Below are 19,051 nucleotides of genomic sequence, written 5' to 3' on the forward strand. Positions count from 1 at the left end.
AGGGAGACGAAGGATGGGAGAGGAGATTAGGAGGAGTTGAAGTTGAAGAGAAAACAGGGGAGCCTCCTGTCCGTCGTCCCCTCGCTCTCCTCCTTCTCTATCTTCTTCCTTTCTTTCTTTTTCATCTTCTCCTCCTTCTTCCTTTCTTTCTTCTCCATCTTCTCCTCCTTCTCTTTCTTCTTCCTTTCTTTCGTCTCCATCTTCTCCTCCTTCTCTCTCTTTTTCCTTTCTTTCTTCTCCAGCTACTCTAGACAGGCACTTTCAGCCTCCTGCTCCTTCAGACAGGCGCTTACTACCTCCAGGTCCTCTAGACGGTCGTTTTCAGCCTCCAGCTCCTTCAGCTCCTTCAGCCAGGCGTTTTCAGCCTCCAGCTCCTTCAGACGGATATCTTCAGCCTCCAGCTCCTCCAGATGGGCCTTTATTCTGTCAAGCTCCTTCATCCAGGCGTTATCAGCCTGTAGCTCCCCCAGACAGGCCCTTTCAGTCTCCAGCTCCTTCAGTTGGGCCTTTACTCCCTCAAGCTCCTTCAGCCAGGCGTTTTCAGCCTCCAGCTCCGCCAGACGGGCGTTTTCAGTTGCTAGCTCCTGCGAGTCCTGGAGGGCTCGGCGGAGCATTTTGCTCATGCTGCACTTGTGTTGCTCATCTCCTGAGCTGTTGATCCTCTCCATGTCGATTAACAGGTGCTGCAGTGTAGCAAGAAGGTTTCTGTCGAGTACTTTCTTCTGTAGCTGTGTACAAAAGTTTTTGTAGAGTATTCTCTTGTCTTGTGATGGTCGAAAGTCACTGGAGAGACGTTTCTCGTGTATCTGACGTTGGCTCACGGCCGCCGTGTCTGGTTCCACTGACAAATGTTTATCTTAAATAGGTGAGCTAATTTCCAATGATCTGTTTCATTCTACAACACACACCCATCCTCCTTTGATTAACTTTAAAGTCATACTTCAATCAATTACTGTACATACCAACAGGGGCGGAGAGTCAGAGGGACAAAGAGTTGTCCCCCTCAATATCATTGCAAAACAGCAATGATCATTTTAAATAGTAACACAATATGATGTCTCAGACATGTTGCTTTAATTCTACCACTTAATAGAATAAAACACATTTACATTTAACCAGACTTCATACTGTTTGTTTTACTTTAAAGTGGAATCTTGAATCTAACTTGGTCACCTTGGGGTGCAGCTGCGTCTTCTAATGCACAATTGAGGCAGGATGTTTATATATTATTAAAATTAAACATAACTCAGAAAATTCTTAACTGACTTTCAAGCCGTTTGCTTAAAGGATGCTTAGCAACTGTCTTATTAAAAACTTTCATTCCTTTTGAATGTCAATGGTAGAAGGAAGAAGGAGACAACATTATTTCCATTATCCATTTCCAGTCAATCTGAAAAGCTTCCAGCTGCTCATAGAGCTCAGATGATTCCACCTGCTGGTCATTGGGAAAGTACACCATTGAACATTTTTTGTGATGGATCTTTCAATCATTCTGTGAACCCATCAATAGGTTGTAGTGGCTTCTTTTGAATTTAATTCAGCATTTTTACAATTACAGCTCAACAGAGAGAAAAAGAACACAAAAACTGAAGGGAAAAGTATATACAAAAATTCAATGGTGCAGCATTGTTAGCACATTGCTGTTCAGTAGCATCACTATGGTACTGGTGACAAGAGCTAAAAACCCTTGCAAGCACATCTCCAGTCCCTGCACCCCATCATCGACACCAGGCTCTGTCGTTTTCTTCAAGTACTTTTCAGAGTAAACCATGTAGAGCTCCACACACCTCCTTGCTTTCATCTGTCCGATCAGTGCCGGGTAGCCGATCTCCACAATGCTGACTGTATCTTCATCATCATCCTCATCAGAAGCTGCTTTTCTGAGAGCCTGTGGAACTGGAGGCACAGGTTTGGCTTCAGATTCATCAAGAGGCCTTTGAGTTGAAGGTGAAGAGGTCGAGGTGTTCTCTGCTGTGCTGCTGTTGCTCTCTGTTGTGTTGCTGCCAATGCCAGTATGTGGTGCAGCAGCTGTTGTGGTGGCTGTGGATGTAACTGGGATGGTGGTTGTGGCAGCTGGGTTGAGTTTTGGCTTTCGATTCTCCACCGGCAGAAGGTCTGTTCTCTTCATGCACGAGTCCATGAAGCTGTCGTAGGTCTGAGGGGGTTGGCTGTACCTGTAGTCTCTGCCATAGTCATCGGTATCAGTAGACCTGACACCATATCTCCTGTACATGTAGTGGTTGTAGTAGTACTCCTCCTGGGGGCTGTGGAAGTTGAAGTGAGGACGAGGGAACCTCCCCAGCCCGTAGCCCAGGGCCATTCCTGCCATGGCGCCTCCAGCTGCTGCCATCACTGCACTGCGCCCAAACCCTCTGGATCTATCTTGGGGATAAACGCCCATCCCCTGAACTGAGTGGGAAAAGGGAGAGCCGCCCCTCACGCCGTGGCCCCCGTATCCAAAGCTGCCTCCATAGTGAGGGCTTGGGATTTTGTTGTTTGGGTTGTAGTTCATGTATCCACCTGGATACCCTCCATGACCACCATACCCTCCATAACCTCTTCCATATGGGTAGCCCTGTGCAGGGTAACCAGCAGCTGGATAGCTTCCTGCTGGGTTTCCCGGCTGCTGGGGGTGACCTCCTTGGTAAGGATAACCTCCAGGTCTGTCTGGCTGCTGGGGGTAACCTCCTTGGTTGAACTGTTGTTTACCCTTGGACTTGGTGTCCACATTGGTTTTTGTTTTGGGAGTCTTTTTAAACAGATTAAGCCCTATTCTTTTCTTGGCCATGGAAAAATGTATGTTGAAAAGAAGAAACAGGCATAATGCAGCGATCACAGTCAGTTTCATGTTTGCACTGCAGAGGAGGCAGGGAAATAGACGCGAAGAGAACAGTGAAAATATGAAGGAAAAAATAATTACATCATTAAAAAACATTCGTTCTAAAGAGCTATCGTGGAAAAAGTTATCGCACATTTCTACTGAACTGTTGACACACAATCTGAATTTTCTTGATTATTCATTTGGCCTACGAACAAGCAGTGACAAACACCCGCACAGAGTTCCCATGGCCCGATTAAACTATCACATATGAAAAAGAGTTATATTGTTAATAAAATGTGTTTTCTTCTATCAACTAAATGACCATTTGTTAAAGGTCTGACACATCGAACTACATCATGCAGCACCTGTTCTAGCCAATGGGTTCAACATGAAGCAATGGGTCTGAAATAGCTGATGGGTTTAAAATAGCACAGACTCTTCAGACTGAGCTCAGTGCCGGCAGCAAAATGTTTGTGATCCATGTTGTTTTCAAGGCTTTGCGCTTTAAACGCCTCTGACCACCTAAAGAAACACAGTAAGTAGTGTTTATGCATGACGTCATTAAGGCTGAGGGTCGATCACTGAGAGAAAGTAACATTCATAAAAATAACTGAGGGTTTTAATGACTCACTGTTAAAACATTTTCAGAAAAAAGTTCCCCTGATAAAAGCTGTGTACATGACAAATGATCTGAACAGTGAATACTCATAAACACATGGCTACATACTGACCTTGTGCTGTCGGTGCGTCGCCAACACTGCTGTTTCTTTCTTTAGATCACGTAGGTTAAAAAAATATTTAACTGCCCCCACTCCCCCTCCTGCCCCTTCAGTGGGTCAAGTATCTGCGAGATTCATTTAAGTTAAAGTAGCAGCAACATTGGGGTAAAAATACTCCATTACAAGAAGAGAAGTACTAACAACAAATTGTAACGACCATGTAAAATGGCCCAGTCAGTGTAATGTTATCAAAGCGTTGTAACTGGATTTTAAAGGGAGTTGGTCAAGGTGGTGCCTTTTTAATCGAAGCATATTTTATAAATGTGTAAATTAATCATTTAATCTGAATACTAACTACAACTGTCACAGGTCTAGTTATATATGTATATTTACACACAGATGCATATATACTTAGAAACATACGCACACTCACACAGTGGAATCAAAATCAGTGACATCTGTGACACCAGCACGAAACATCAACAAACAATATGATGCTGCTGAATGAAAAGGAAACAAACACTGTTCCATTAGTATTAGATGAGTTGTATAAGAATACATCCTGTCCAATAACTGCTGTAAGAATTTTTCACAATAGGTGTCAAAGCGAAAATATGAAAGAGTCATTGTCGTTTGCGTCATTGCAGCACAATCTTTTAATCAGGCAGTACACAGTACTGCAGCCATCAAAGAAATCAGGAAACCTTCCAGATCAACAACATGAGACGTCTTTCTCAACCGGTCGGTGACATGTGCAGTTTCAGAATAACTCAACACCTGCTGAAAATCCAGGTTTTTCTCACCTTTAGATCACAGGGACTTCACTGGTTTACTTACAGGTTTGTTTTTATGACCACAATTAAAAACCAGATGGATGTCAAATGCACTGAGTGCTGATGGCTGTGGTCAGAAGTTAAACTGAGCTGAAACTTTCAACCAGAAGAAGTAAAGGGGAAAAAACCCTGCTTTTCAGCCTGGTGTTAAGTCACCCTTTAAAAAGCACCATTTGTTTCTAAAGAAAACTGCTATAAAAGCTGCATGAATCAGTTCACATCCACTAGAATCCTCGGGAGTAATCAGAATCCAGAAAACACAAAGATAAAGCAACTCGTCATTTTTTAAAATTTATTTTCTTGATCTCCTTCACACCACGAGTGGAGATCTGACTGAAAATGTTTTTCCATCAGCATCAACACTGGCGATTATAAGGAAATAATTTGGATTTGGATTGAAAATTGGGTCAAATGGGAAAAGGAGACATTCCACTCAAGAAAAAAATGTGCAACAGGGCGCTTTTAAACTCACTGAGGCGAATGATCAAAGTGCAAACTGACAAAATAAGAGAGAATCGGTTCTTTGATGAAAAATGCAAACACGAGCCCAATCGCCCTTTAACCTTAGGCACATATGTAAAACCAATTATTTTAATCTTCATTTGCCATCAGTGTGCTTAAGAAGGATCCTTTTATTTATGGCCTCCACCTGTGGGAGGTGCCTATGGATAAATAGCAATGAGCAAAAATGGTGGAGACACAAACTTTCATCGAGCTGCGACGAAATGAGTTTCTCCGATGTCAGATGTATGAAGGGGAATGAGTGGGTTACAAACACACACATAACTGTTTCTGTACAGTACACATCTATGCGGTAAACCTTCCAAAAAATCCTGTAGGGTCATATAGTGTATTATTACAGCTTAAAGAAGGAGGACAGTCGGGTGAATCAGTCATAATGCTACACATTGAACTCTTTTAGTGCCACAACAACAAAAATAACAATCTCATGTGTGGCTTCAGGGTTTGAGCTTCTCCCCCACGTTAGTAGTTTATCTTTATGGATAACATCAAGCATTTACTCTTTTTAGATTAGAGAAATCTTAGCATCATAACATTAAAAACACAATCCATATATGCAAATAAAACGTGTCATTATTTGTTTTTTTTTTGACAGATTGTCCGTTCAGTGGTTTATCAGTGGGAGCAGACTTCACTTTACCACAGTCACCTCTGAGTTCAAGGAGTGACACCTCTATTTATAACATCCCTGTCTTCATTTGCTAATTAAAGCAGCAAGAAACTACACTATGTTCAGAGGCAGGGCCAGTCTGCATCAGCTGCTCCACCTGCTGACTAAATGAGATTATGACATTCTGCCTGAACAGTTGCAGGTTCAGAATGTGCCGTCTTTTAGCGTCTACTTCAGCATGACGTTGGGACACAGCTACTAAACCGAAATGTCCAGCAGAACCCGGGTAACTTCTCTTTCGTCCTGAACAGGAGTTAAAATTGCAAATAAAAACAAAGTAAAACGGCTAAAAGAAAAACTGTCCAAACATTTTGAAGAGACATTAGGCCTTTTCATAGCAAACTGTACAAAGCTGCAGCTGCTGCAATGTAAGACGGGGGAAATATACAAGATATTTACAAATTTACAGGAGGAGGAGGAAGAAGAGGATGAAGAGGAGACCCACTAGACCCCAAGGAGACACAATCAAACAAGACAACTGACCAGGATCAGCCATGGGCAGTTTGAACATTCCTCCTTGGACATTAAGTCAAACAAACTCATAACATCAGTGGGCTGAGTCCAGTGAAATTTCCGGCTGGTTTGTCTCTAATGGACAGTGACGGAGAACGGACTGCACAAACGTGAAAATAGATGGTTGAGGGTATGAAGAAGCCGCTGCTGAGGCGAAGCAGATCTTTCCTGGTGTTAACAGTGAGAGTGATGAGAAGCCAATGTGACTCCTGGATGAGTTGTTTCATCTGCTGTTTGTCAGAGACGCTTGAATGAGAGGTATTTTACAGAGGAGCTTTAAATTAATTGAGGTCTGCTGAAATATAAACTGTTAATGGCACCATCACTCCCCCTCCCTGAGGACACCGGTCTGAGCAAGTCCATCTCTCCTTCAGTCCTGAGGCTCCCGCTCCTCTTTACACACCGTTGGCACTCATCTTGCTCTTCTGGGACACCTCTGTCGCTGCTTTAGCCTGTGGGACAGATGTCACGTGGCTTAGTTTAACCACAATATGCAGAATTTCACTTTGAAAAACAGTCAGGGGTGTTCTGCACAGTGGGATAATATACAAACCCTCATGTTTCTCAGAGGACAGAATTCGGATGCTACTTGGCAGAAAATTTTAGTATTTTAAAATGTATTTGACCAATTTAAGTCTTTGTCTTCAGCCTTATATCTGAGAAAGAAACACACCCTAATATGAGGAATGGACGTTTAAAAGAAATGACAAAGACATAAAAGTGTCAGTCAGATAAACAACTGAGTGAGGAAGAGTGAATAAAATACCTTTTTAGAAAAACCATGGCAACAGACTTTAAATGTTATTTGATGTCATGCAGTATCTCTTTAAAAGAAGATGATGGTTGGTTTATATAAAAAAGAAAGTCACTGACAGGTCTATATTTAACAGCTATTTTTAAATCCTCACACAGTAACTTGCTGATGATCAGTTCCTATCTGGCCAACACTTTCTGCATTTGTGAGTGTGACTCTTTCAAAACACATTTCTTACATATTTATTCTGCATGGATAAATTACTAAACAGGTTCCCAACCGGTTTCTGTACATAACCCATTGTATGGGAGTGCTTAATGTCCCCAGGAATAGCTTCCGTGAGAGTTTAGCACATTAGGAAGATCACGGCCAGGAAGAACTAACTGGATTCTGAATCAGTAAATCCCTCACTGGTTTCTGTGGGTAACAGATAAAGAACAGTGGGTGCTCACCTGAAGGACTTCAGCAGCGGTCAGTGGTTTGTCTGAGACCACAGGAGCCTTGTCCCTCAACTCCTCCACCTGCAAAGATTCACAAGTTATTAACATGGAAGAGTCCTGCAGGATTTTATGGTTCTTCTACACAAACTCCCCCTCAAGACTTTCTTGTATGTAAATAAATAATAATGGATGAATATCATCCAAATTTTATATTGATTCGTTCGTTAATTTCAAACAATCCAGTTGATAATGAATAAATTAATAAATTAATAAAATCACCAGATGATTAATCGTCAATTGTTAGTTTTTATGTATTTGCTTTGTTGGGAAACTTTTAACAGTTTGATAGCTTGATACTCTATAGGGAGCTACTGGAAGCAAACCTGTTATCTTAGCTTTGTAAAACAACGAGAAAAAGAAACAATAAAGAAAGCAAATAAATGTAATTGCCTACATGCAGAACTATTCCTTAAAGAATCTGGTGAATTTCCTCAACCAAGTTTTCCAAAATAAACAAAGAACAGCTCAGATCAGTGATTGAGAAAATGTTTTGTATACGTCCGTGTTTCATGAATTTAATAAATCTGGTATGAGTCTGAGTATATGAAAATACCTCAGGTCTCCACTGTGATTAGAAACAGCTGTTCACTTGCTCTCATATGAAAAGGACATCTACTGTTATGGCAGAAATCTATTCTTTACTGCAGTTCTGAAGTTTCCCCTCCACCATCTAAACTCCTCTCACTCTGCTGTGTTTGAGGAGAGCACTGACCGATCTGTCTTTGATGATGAGAGCAGGGTCGGCCAACATGTCCGCACTGACTGAGGCTGAGCTTGTTCCTGTGATCTCCACAGGAGCAGGAGTAGCTTTCTGCAAAAATAACAACAAAACATCTGATAAGAAGACTAAACCATTAATAAACGAATGAAAATAGTCATTACTAATTAAGTGACAGGTCAAGAAACAACGTAGTTATGAAACAGCTTTTGGTAAGGAGAGCAAACACAGAGCATACAACAGTAAGAGGTGTACCAGTTACTTCCGAGCTGGAATGTTAATCTGGGTACAAGTTTCTCTAATCTGTACATGAGGGAATGTGCAGAGGTTTGTAAGATTTGAAGTACATTGTAAAGTTCAAACCTCTAGTTTAGGAACAGGTGGGATGACGGGGGGTTTTGGTTTGAGGTCAGTCAGGTACATGGCTCTGGAGAGCAGCAGCAGTGACGGAGGAACGTTCTCCTTCAGGTGCAGGTCCAGCCACTGATGGACGAGAAGAACATTTACTTAAGGAGATCATCAACAAGACATAAGAGGTTTGCCTCTTTAACTTGGCATATTTTGCAACCATGCCTGCTGGTACATTTAAAAGACATTGATTTGTTTTAATCGTATTTATCCTTTGCTAAGACACAGAGGTCGTCACTGGTCCAACAGCTTTTGGTTCGCTGAAAAAAGAAATTGCATAATTCAGTTGCTCACCTGCTGAATCTGCAGACGTAGCTGATCGGTGGTGAGACCCAGAGACCTCATCCCACGACTACGACACGCTGCCTGTAGTTCTGACACACTCATAGCTGGCACGCCTTCTGCTGCAATCATCTGTGAAGACATGAGGAGAGAGAAGTTACAAAATGTGGCACAAGTGGGACAAAAGCTTCACATCAGGAGGGACTGCAATGGCTCTTTATCTGAAATAAACTAATTAAGAGGACAGCAGAGGTGAACCACTGTTCTTTCTTTAAAGTGGTGAAGTAGTCGACAGCACAAAGTGTTACAACATATTTGCATGAATGGACTTCTAAAGCATGTTTGCCTGAAAGATAGACACAATTCTTAAAACTGGTCCACTTGTGACAATAAATAGCAGCTGTAAAGAAAAGAAAACAAAATGGGATGGTGTGACACTTCATAGTTTCAGAGGCTTTGTGTACTTCTTGTCCTTTGTCTCACCTCATCGTCTGCTTTGATGGTCCTGAGCTGCATCATCAGCTGAAAACGCAGCAAGTTGTTGGTGCCGATGGGCTGCAGCTCCAGCAGTTTGCACAGAGCCACCAGCTGGGGGCGCTCCAGGTGCTCCAGCGTCAGTTCGTCCTCAAACAGCTTCGAAAACCGGACAATGTCCTTCGTGGTGGGCTGCTCGCCTGTGCCTCGGACCTGACGGGGACGCACAGATGTCACTGACTTGAAGCAATGAAACCATCCTGATCATGTAGCCATGGTTAACCAACTGGTTACAGTTTTAGAATTAATTAATTGTTTAAGTCATTATTTTCAAGAAAACAGAACTATTTTCTAGTTTCTTAGTTTTCTGTGACAGTGAACTCAACATGCAGGTTTTCGACTGTTGCTGGCTGTATTTTACCTTTTGAACGTATGTGGAGAAGCGCTGGGTTTCATCATCTGTCTGAGCTTTAGCCTTGTTTCTTCGGGCCATCTCAGCGATGGTCTCTTGGAGAAACTTGGCCAGTTCGAGCTTCGCAGCCAGACCCTTCTTCTGCTTCTCCTCCTGCAGGAAGAGGGGAGAGGAGATGCAGGTTAGCTTTAACAATATACTGTAGTTCACATACAGCAACAGTGTGATGTACTCACTGGCTTCACAACCTCAATACATTGTGTTTATTACATATCCTCTATGGTTCGATATAACACTGTTCACGTTTTAAATGTGGCATTTCAAATATGCAGTCAATGGCTGAGCAGTCATGTACCAAAACCTGTGGGCAACGGCAGATAGTAAAAAATTAAAGTAGAAATATGATTAAATTTGTTTGAATTGCAGGTTGTCAGGAATATTGTTTGTTTTCCTTCGTGTTTAGCACAGACATACATATACTGTTGTGTTTATATGATTTTTTTAATAGAAAGGCAACAAATAAAAACTTAATTATTATAAAAAATATAACTAAAATATTCATATTTTAGATATTGTTAATAAGAATGCAGTTATAAGTCATGTAACAACCATTAATGAAAGAGGACCACATACATTTCCTAATAGAATTCATACAATAGACACTAAATTACAATATCTAACTGACATTTCTCTCTGGTATCTTCTGCTTTGTTTTCACCACTGTATTATAATCTAGTATCACAATGGGCTGCTATTTTAAGCTTCAAATGCAAAGGGGCTGGACACCTCTGTGTTGACCAGGAGCATGAAAGCATATCTGTGAATCACTCAGCCGTGCTCCAGTCCGGCCAGGGAACATCACATCTGACGGGCCGACTAGACCAAGTACAGAAACCTGCTGTTTACAGTAAATGTAAAATTTAAAAATACATAATTACTATATGATCATGAAGTTATTATAATTACAGATAGAACTGCCCAATCAATACGTTTTTAAAGGATTAGATCCAGTGTTTATAAAGCTTTGTTAAGCATTTTTGCAGGTTATTCACATCACGGATCTGTAAGTCAATTGCCACGATAAGACAAAGTCAGCTGCTTGCACGGCCAAAGGTTCTTAGTAAAGCAGCCACAGGCACTCCTGACGAGTTACATAATCATGAACCCTGTCGTTCTGGAGCCAGTGTGTGTGTGTGTGTGTGTGTGTGTGTGTGTGTGTGTGTGTGTGTGTGTGTGTGTGTGTGTGTGTGTGTGTGTGTGTGTGTGTGTGTGTGTGTGTGTGTGTGTACATATCCACATGCCTTTTTGGATTCCGTCTCAAAGGTGGAGGGCAACATCTCTGGGAAGAGTTTAAGGAATACGGGCAGAAGAAACTCCATGAAAGGAACGATGATAAACAAAATGAATGGCACCAGACGGAACAGGTCAGCACAGGTCCTCAACAGCTGTAAACACAAAAACAATAACAATGCACGTGAGCCAGTATTCACACCGGGGCAGTGCTGCCACTGCCCAAGTCTGTAAGATCCATTACACAAGCCCTGAAGATCTGCCAGTCCTCATCTAAAATAGCCCAAATATAATTTTACCATGGCATGTGCACAGCTTGAATCACTGAGCCTGCCTGCATGCACCAAAACCTCAATCAGTCAGTCAGTGACACGTACTCTAAGAGTTTGACCTTTTTCAATGAGCTACCACTGTCTTAGCGTTTGACCAGTTCACTTACAGTGGAGCTGCTCAGCAGCTTTTTGTAAAAGCAACTAAACAGTACAGGGATTAATTGTGTGAATTAAAATAAATAAATAGAAGCTACAGCTGAACCACCAGGAGATGTGTAACACTCAGCACATTTGAAATATCTATCAACCATGTTTAAAGAATGTTATATTGGTGTCCCAGAATCTGTTAGGATATAATAACTATTCAATTTTATGTATATTTCATTTAAAAGTGGGTGATCTTTCCCCAAAACATACACATTTTTATAAAACACACGATCACGATCCATCACAATTGAAGTCTTACTTCCCAGTTGGAAAATGTATAGTGGAGATCATTCAGAATTAAACCAGCCCATATCAGCTTCCACCATTTAAAAGACCCAGGCAGATCAAACAGGGAATCTAAAGTGTGCGCATCTTAAATCCCAGATCTGTGGCTTTGTTCAGAGAACAGAAAACTAGTCTGCTGATGGAACACACTGAACACACTGCTAAATCCTGAATAATAATTTACAGAAAGGTCTATTCAAACAATTCCAGACACAACTAGTTACCTGCTCTTACTCACATTTGTATGAGCTCTGGGACATAATGTGTACATTCCTTATTGACAGTCAAGGGTGTGAAACATTCACAAGGAACACTTGCGTCATTTTTACACCCTTTTTACATACATGAGTGCAAGAAAGAATTGGAAACACATTTCTAAATAATGTATGAGTATATATAATAAGGGGGTGTTAAGCTACGGTCTGCATGTCGGTTGAGAACTACATGCCCATCATGGCACGCACACAGCTACTGTGGAAACTACCAGTGTTGGGATGAGTAGTGCTGCAGGGAATGGCCCGCTGATGCTGCCAATGGCCAGTCTGACTATAACAGACGGGTAAATGTGTTTGTGTGAAAACAAGAGGGTGAGTGTAACAGCAGTGCATCAGCCCTTTACACAGCTCCAACAGGAAGTACCAGCACAAAACACCAACTTAGAGATCCTTTATATTACTGTTTGCAGTTTTTTTTTTTAATTGGTCAGGCATCTGTGACAATGGTTGGCCACCAGTCTCTAGGATAATTCACGTGAAACACTGCAGTAAAACACTAACCTCCATAATAAACATAATGGTTGAATAAACAACTCCCAGACAGTGTCAACAAAAAGTGCTGCAGATCAGTCCCCACAACAAACTCAAACACCACTCACCTACTTTAACATCTATGCAAGAATCATGTCAAACACCACAGAGAGAGTCGACAGATGAGGGCCACAAAAGTGGAGAGCTCAAAACAAAACCTTGACTCAGATGTTGCAAGAGGGTTTTGCCTCTGGCTCATCATATGGCAACAAATCATGAAGATGGATGGAGAGAACAGCTGCTGTCATAAAATCTTTAAAGTTCATGGCCCTGATTTTAATGGGTTGGTGCCAGTATTTATATAAACTGTTTATTTATCAAATGTACAGAGCAAATGCTACATGGAGCTGTCTGGAAATTAAATGACCTACTGTATATCAGGATATGAGATTTTGCTCATATCACACAGCCCTGCTTGGCACTGCAGTTCAAAGCTTAAGAGAAAATAAACCCTGTAAAATGAAAAATACTGAATAATCACACCCCATAATAAACATTAAACTTCTCTTACCCTTCTCCTCTCCCTGCGTGAGAGCAGTTGTCCATGTAACAGACTCCACACCATCGTCCCTGCTATGTTAATGTCAATCCCAAGTAACCGGAAGCCATTGTAGTAATGCTTCATCTCATCCACAATCCTCTGATACAGAGACTTTTTCGCGACCGCCTTCTCCTGCACGGGAGGAGCAGTGGCTGCTGTGGTGGCGGTGGTGGATGCTGGAGTGGGAGCTGATGGGGGCTGAGTCTGGGGAGCAGTGGACACAGGGTCCTTTTTCGTCCCAGAAGAAGCATCCTGGTCAGCAGCTAATGGGGCCTTAGTGTCCTCCTGTTTTATATCCTGGAGCCAAAAACCTGAGCTGTGTAGCGAGCGGGCGAGCAGGGCGGAGCTGTGGCCGCGTCCGAGGGCGTGGCCTCGGTAACAGTGGGGGTAGCCATAGCGGGAATGCCTGAGTGGGGATGAGGACAAGAGGTGGCGAGGAGGGTCTATGTGGAGATAAGCTTTGGAAGACAGAGAGGAGCAGCTGTTCCTCTTGGACAACAAATATGATCCCCTGTTGACAGAGGCAAGAAAAGCTGGTTAGATATTACTTCATATTCTGCAAGAAAACACCAGAAAACATGCACATACATACTCCCATATGTATCTGATTACCTGACAAGTTGATCAAAAATGCACAGTGACAGTTTTGATAATTAATGCATCAGTTAATAGAAAAGGTTAAATATTTTTTTCAGAACTTTCCATGTTTCCAAGTCATCTCTATAGATTAGTGTATAGCTTGGACAAAACAAGATATTTAACAGACAACATCTAGGGTTCAGATAAATTTCCAAAAGTCACTGTTATAAGTGCTCAAAAACTAAAAAATGTCTATATATCTAAGAGAAGTAGAAACAGACAGATATGGAGTTTTGGGGGTTGATGCCATTACCAAAATTATTTTCAATACCAATATATTGGCTGATAAATGTATTTTTAAAAAAAATAGCAATGAGTCCTAAGATGTCATCACCAAACCCTTATGACAAAGAAATGTAATTAAGTCTATATATTTTACAGTTTACCCAAAACCTTTATTGTAAATAACTATAATTAAAAAGAAAACAAATACAAAGTGTAGAACTTGAATTAACAAGATAAACACCTTTTTATGAAAAATGTGAATCCTTCCTGGAATGCATTATTCTGTGAAATACAACTTTCATATCAGCAAACGTAAACGCTGATACTGACGTTTGTGAAAAGCTCTTATCAGCCGATATTATCTCCAGACTGGTTGGGCTCTAATAACAAGTACGTTTTGTACACTGACATTAGCAAAATCTTGTTTTAGGCCAAAGCTTCTTTCTCATGAAAACATGTCCACCTGTATCCTAACACTATAATACAGGACAGCAGTACATTCAAACACAACCTCAGAAGAGTTGACCTAAAACACAGAATACAAATAAACTGCTGTCTGAACGTACTGGTGAGGTCAGAGAAGAGAAACAGCTGCTACTTAAACAAACTGAGCTTTGGGGTTGTTTCACTGTACGTGTCCGACTCTAGTGGCCCAATCTCTGATCCTATGTGTGTGACTGGAGTCAAAAGGTCTCACGGCAACAATCACAATGTAAAAAGAGACACCCTGTGCTTTTGATTCCCCTCCCCTGTAATTGCCGTCACTGAACTTTATGCAGAGAACTATTTGTACATTTTGTCAGTGTGCCCCAGCCTGCCCTGCGTGGCCAGAGATCTCCTTACATGCAGACAGGTGCGGGCAATGCGTTGCTTACTAACCTTGATCTAGTGACTGCCACGATCACCTGGTGACTGAAGACCGCCATTGTGGGGCAAGATTACAGGATTCTGTTAAAAACACATGGAGAAGGAGACAGGTGTCAAATTACAGTTCATTCACATGGGGCTGCTACACGCGAACTGGAAAAATACAGAAGCTGCGCCGCTGAGCTCAGGATCCGCAAGTTCTCCGCGTGAGAGACACAATAACACAAAACATTAGCATGTGCACAACACGTGTTCCTCAAATCTACACCAGTGTGAAGACTGATCCATCTGGATGAGTGGAGATCGAATATTTGTATCTGGAAATTAGTTTGTGAATGACAACATTTCTTGTTAATGATTCAAGCTAAATGTCAACAAGCTAGTATTCATTAGATTTAACGATTTGTTGCTTTTGACAGTTCAAGATCGTTTATAAACCAGCTTAAAAAACCACATAATCCAGAATCATGTCATACTAGCAATTAACAGTATGACCGGTACAAGTTACCATTACGTAACAACACATTGACTACTAGCATGACACGTGAATTACTCATCAGCGACGTGCATCGGCTTCGTTGCGCACAAACACAAACACAAACATTACACAAGCCTCCATGCTTAGGTTCAGTAAACGATAACACGGGAGACTTTTAAACAGACGCAACTTGAGGCTAAACTCGGGGAGGAAACCCGCAGCGTTTCGGTGTTTTTCCACTGACGCAAGCTAACCGTGTAGCTGCTACATCAACACGGTCAAGCGATCCCAAACCAGGGGGGGGGCAGTAGAGATTCTACCCACAAACAAAACACGAAACACATTGCATGTTACCGGTGCTAAATTAGCATCACGCTCGCAGCTGCATTACTAGCCTAGCTTAGCCCGTTAGCTTAGCTTAGCCTGCTGTTGGCTAAAAGCTAACCAGTGAAAATGGCAGCTCACGCACCTCCAGCGTCGAGGACCCAGCTATGGCTGCCGCTGCTGCTGCTGCTGACTGGGCGTAGTGAGGCTTCTCGGTGAGGCGTGAACACCGTGATCCATCCACAACAACCGGCCGAGGGAAACGTGAGCGACGAGAGTAACGACCGAGGTGGGGATAAACCCATTTACGGAGGGTTCATGGTGTCCAGCGCCGATCCTGAAACCTGTCGTGTTGGAGTCCGCTCGGTGTGCGCAGCCTTCGCAGGCAGCTGCACTGGAAGGTCAGGTTCCGCTGCACATGCGCGGAGGAGCTGCGCGGAGCTATCAGAGATCATCCGATCACAGGCAGAGCAGTCACATGGGGGGTTTGAAAAAAATAAATAAAGAAACTCCACCTACTTCTCATACAAGTGGGTGTGAACCTCAATTCAGACAGTTACCTGCTGTTAGTGCTGCCTGGAGCGTCTTCAACATGGGAGCGTTTGCAAATGAAAGACACACAGAGTCCAGTTAAATGATCACATGTGCACAACGAAACACCAAGAGCCACAGAAACACTATCATGAAGGAGAAAAAACAGCTGCAATGACACAAAATGATCACCAACATACTCTCAATGTGATGGGATATTATTCCAATGGGAATAAAAACACAATTACATGATTATAATGACAAATACTGGCAACAAATGCTGAAATGTGCAACAACGGATACACACAAGGTGCAATAACTATAAGATGAGATAAGAGAATCCAGTATTGGTACCACAATGGGGACATTTGAATATTACAGCAGCAAGAGTCAAAAATAGGCATCAGTAAGTAATGATAAGACATGCAATATACTAAAGTGTAAGGATAATAATACTTATATATAAAAAAACTAGAAAAATATGTGTAGTGTGAGAATATGTACAGTGACTGGATTGCACACCTTTCATTGTACTGTTGACCCTGTGTTTACTTCGACCAGACATGCAAAACAGGCACAGACACACAATTTGACATAGATAAGAGTATCTTTTGTTAGTCTCACTACAGGGAAACATAGAGAAGAAAGAAAACTACAAAGAGACAGAGAGAAACTACAGATGCAAAATAATTACAACGATTAAAATAACCACAAGGAGACAAAAAAGACCACAAAATGACTACAAACAAACAAAAAAGGACCATAAAGAGATGCAGAATGATCATAAAGCAACACAAAATGACTACAGAATGATACAACACCACTATAAAGAGACACAAAGTGACCAGATAAGCAAAACACTAGATACAAAACAATCCTTAAAAGAGGAAAAAACTATCATAGTGACATTGAAAATGACAACAAAGAAACACTAAATACTCCAAAAGAGACATAAAACAAACATAAATACATGCAAAATGACAACAGAGACACAAAATGGCCACAAACAGATGCAAAACAACCCCAAAGAGACACAGAATGTAAAGATATAATCTGACATAAGAGGGCTGGGGGACCTTTAGCCATTTTTTAATAATATGAGTCCTGTGTCTCTGTATTAAGACAAATTTAACATATTGATATTGAAAAAACAGAAATACATGTTTCCAAATCAGGACTTCTGAACTGGGAAAACACATATGGAACCAGTGGCCCTTCACATTTCACAGTGATGATCCATGAGTGTTGTGGATGTTGTATTTGTTGAAATGTTTTATTTTTGAGTATGTTATAGTGTTTCAGTTTGTTTTAGGATTGTATTTGAATGCAGATGCAGTTTTTCCACTATTGAATGAGGGCTAACAGGGCTACAGTTGCTTTCTCGAAGGTTATAATGCTCTCTTTTTATCATAATTGTTTTTAAAGAAGTGTTTGATTAATTCATCTTTCTTCGTGGGACTGAATGTTGTTGTTGGATGTTTCGATATGGTCCCCAGGCTGATATTTGTCCGCCCCTGCTGTTGGCTGCCTACAACATTTGTGGTCCGAGGGAAGAGAGACACAGTGAGAGTTTTGTTTTTAATATTTGCCCTCCTCTTGGCTTCAGATCACGCGAGGAGGCGTAGAAAACTCAGCCAGGAACTCTGGTGCCAAAAACATCTGCATCAGAGTGGGAAGAAAAAACAACAGTTATTCAATACTGCTCACAGCCTTTATCCACGCTGAGTCTAAAAATCCACTTTTTGCCTTTTTCTGGGTATCCCCCTCCATCACATGCATTTCCCTTTTCTCTTTGGAGTAGGTGTGACTTAGATTTGTTTCCCCCGCACACTTCTTCTAAATGAATTACACAATTCGTATGTAAACCGATGACGCTTGTTTGATTTCATTTTGAAATGTTTTCAGTTTTTTGCCTGAGATGTTGTTCAGGAGCAAATTCTGGTCCAGAGTTCATTTCTGGATTATCAGTGAAGAACCAAGTCAGAAAACATGGTTTCACCGGCCTCAATGAAGCACCAGTTCAGTCCGTCTACAGTTGAAAACAGCAGCAAGACTTCTTACATGTAGAGAACAAACCACACCAGTGCAAGCTGAACTTTAGTTTCTATTCGTCAGAGAATCAAATGTTGGCTTTGGTATGATTTGCTGACTTTGCACTTATATTTTACTCAGTGAAGCATCTTGTAATGCTGGTTTTGAAAGACGCTATAGAAACAAAGTTTATTATTAGTAGTATTTTATCATTTTTGTCATTATATTTTACACAATACCACACATTAAATACACACCCTGTTTCTGTTGACCTGCTCAATTCAGTCTGGATCTGTGGGATTAGGCCTGGACTAGATACCATGATACTTCTGTTATCCCAGAGGAAAATTAGGATACATTATTATTATGATTATTATTACATTTGACACAATACTACACACGTACACTACACTTCCTTATGACCTCTTCAATTCAGTCTGGATCTGTGAGATTAGGACTAGATACCAGGCTTTTGTTAAATCAGACAAACATTAGGATACATTGTGATGTATAATTATGATTATTATGATTATTATTATTACATTTCACACAATACTACACACACATACACTACACTTCCTGATGACCTGTTCAGTTCAGCCTGGATCTCTGGGATTAGGACTAGAAATCAGGCTTTTCGTAAATCAGAACAAACATTAGGATAAATTATGATGTATAATTATTATTATTATGATTATTATTAGATTTGACACAATACTACACACACAGACACTACACTTCCTGGGGACCTCCTCAGTTCAATCGGGATCTGTGAGATTAGGACTAGAAACCATGATACCTCTGTTAAACCAGAGGAAAACCAGGATACATAATGATTCATTATTATGGTTATTATGATTATTGTTACATTTGACACAATACTACACACACATACACTATACTTCCTGGTGACCTCCTCAATTCGGTCT

The 19,051-nt window shown here is 41.2% G+C and overlaps 2 protein-coding genes across 2 annotated transcripts; both read right to left on the reverse strand.

Moving 5' to 3' along the window:
- Positions 1-1,507: 1,507 nt before the first annotated feature.
- On the reverse strand, positions 1,508-4,019 carry prnpb (prion protein b). Its single transcript, XM_047341157.1, has 2 exons — positions 3,553-4,019; positions 1,508-2,855 (listed from the first exon to the last, which is right to left on the reverse strand). The coding sequence occupies exon 2, from the start codon at positions 2,846-2,848 to the stop codon at positions 1,613-1,615; it is 1,236 nt and encodes a 411-aa protein (XP_047197113.1). The 5' UTR covers positions 2,849-2,855; positions 3,553-4,019; the 3' UTR covers positions 1,508-1,612.
- Positions 4,020-4,172: 153 nt separating this feature from the next.
- letm2 (leucine zipper-EF-hand containing transmembrane protein 2) lies at positions 4,173-15,988 on the reverse strand. Its single transcript, XM_035165204.2, has 11 exons — positions 15,706-15,988; positions 14,771-14,839; positions 12,998-13,538; positions 10,928-11,071; positions 9,636-9,779; positions 9,224-9,427; positions 8,753-8,872; positions 8,414-8,533; positions 8,045-8,143; positions 7,285-7,353; positions 4,173-6,530 (listed from the first exon to the last, which is right to left on the reverse strand). The coding sequence occupies exons 2-11, from the start codon at positions 14,815-14,817 to the stop codon at positions 6,474-6,476; spliced, it is 1,545 nt and encodes a 514-aa protein (XP_035021095.1). The 5' UTR covers positions 14,818-14,839; positions 15,706-15,988; the 3' UTR covers positions 4,173-6,473.
- Positions 15,989-19,051: the final 3,063 nt, after the last annotated feature.

The sequence above is a fragment of the Hippoglossus stenolepis genome, chromosome 9, assembly GCF_022539355.2.
Source record: "Hippoglossus stenolepis isolate QCI-W04-F060 chromosome 9, HSTE1.2, whole genome shotgun sequence".
NCBI classification, from domain to species: Eukaryota; Metazoa; Chordata; class Actinopteri; order Pleuronectiformes; family Pleuronectidae; genus Hippoglossus; species Hippoglossus stenolepis.

Coding starts and splice junctions, on each gene's coding strand:
- prnpb (XM_047341157.1), bottom strand. CDS start 2,848: ATGAAACTGACTGTGATCGCTGCATTATGCCTGTTTCTTCTTTTCAAC.
- letm2 (XM_035165204.2), bottom strand. CDS start 14,817: ATGGCGGTCTTCAGTCACCAGGTGATCGTGGCAGTCACTAGATCAAG. Junction 8,873..9,223: donor CCATCAAAGCAGACGATGAG/GTGAGACAAAGG, acceptor ATGTCTTCACAG/ATGATTGCAGCAGAAGGCGT. Junction 7,354..8,044: donor TCATCATCAAAGACAGATCG/GTCAGTGCTCTC, acceptor GAATCTTTGCAG/GTGGAGGAGTTGAGGGACAA.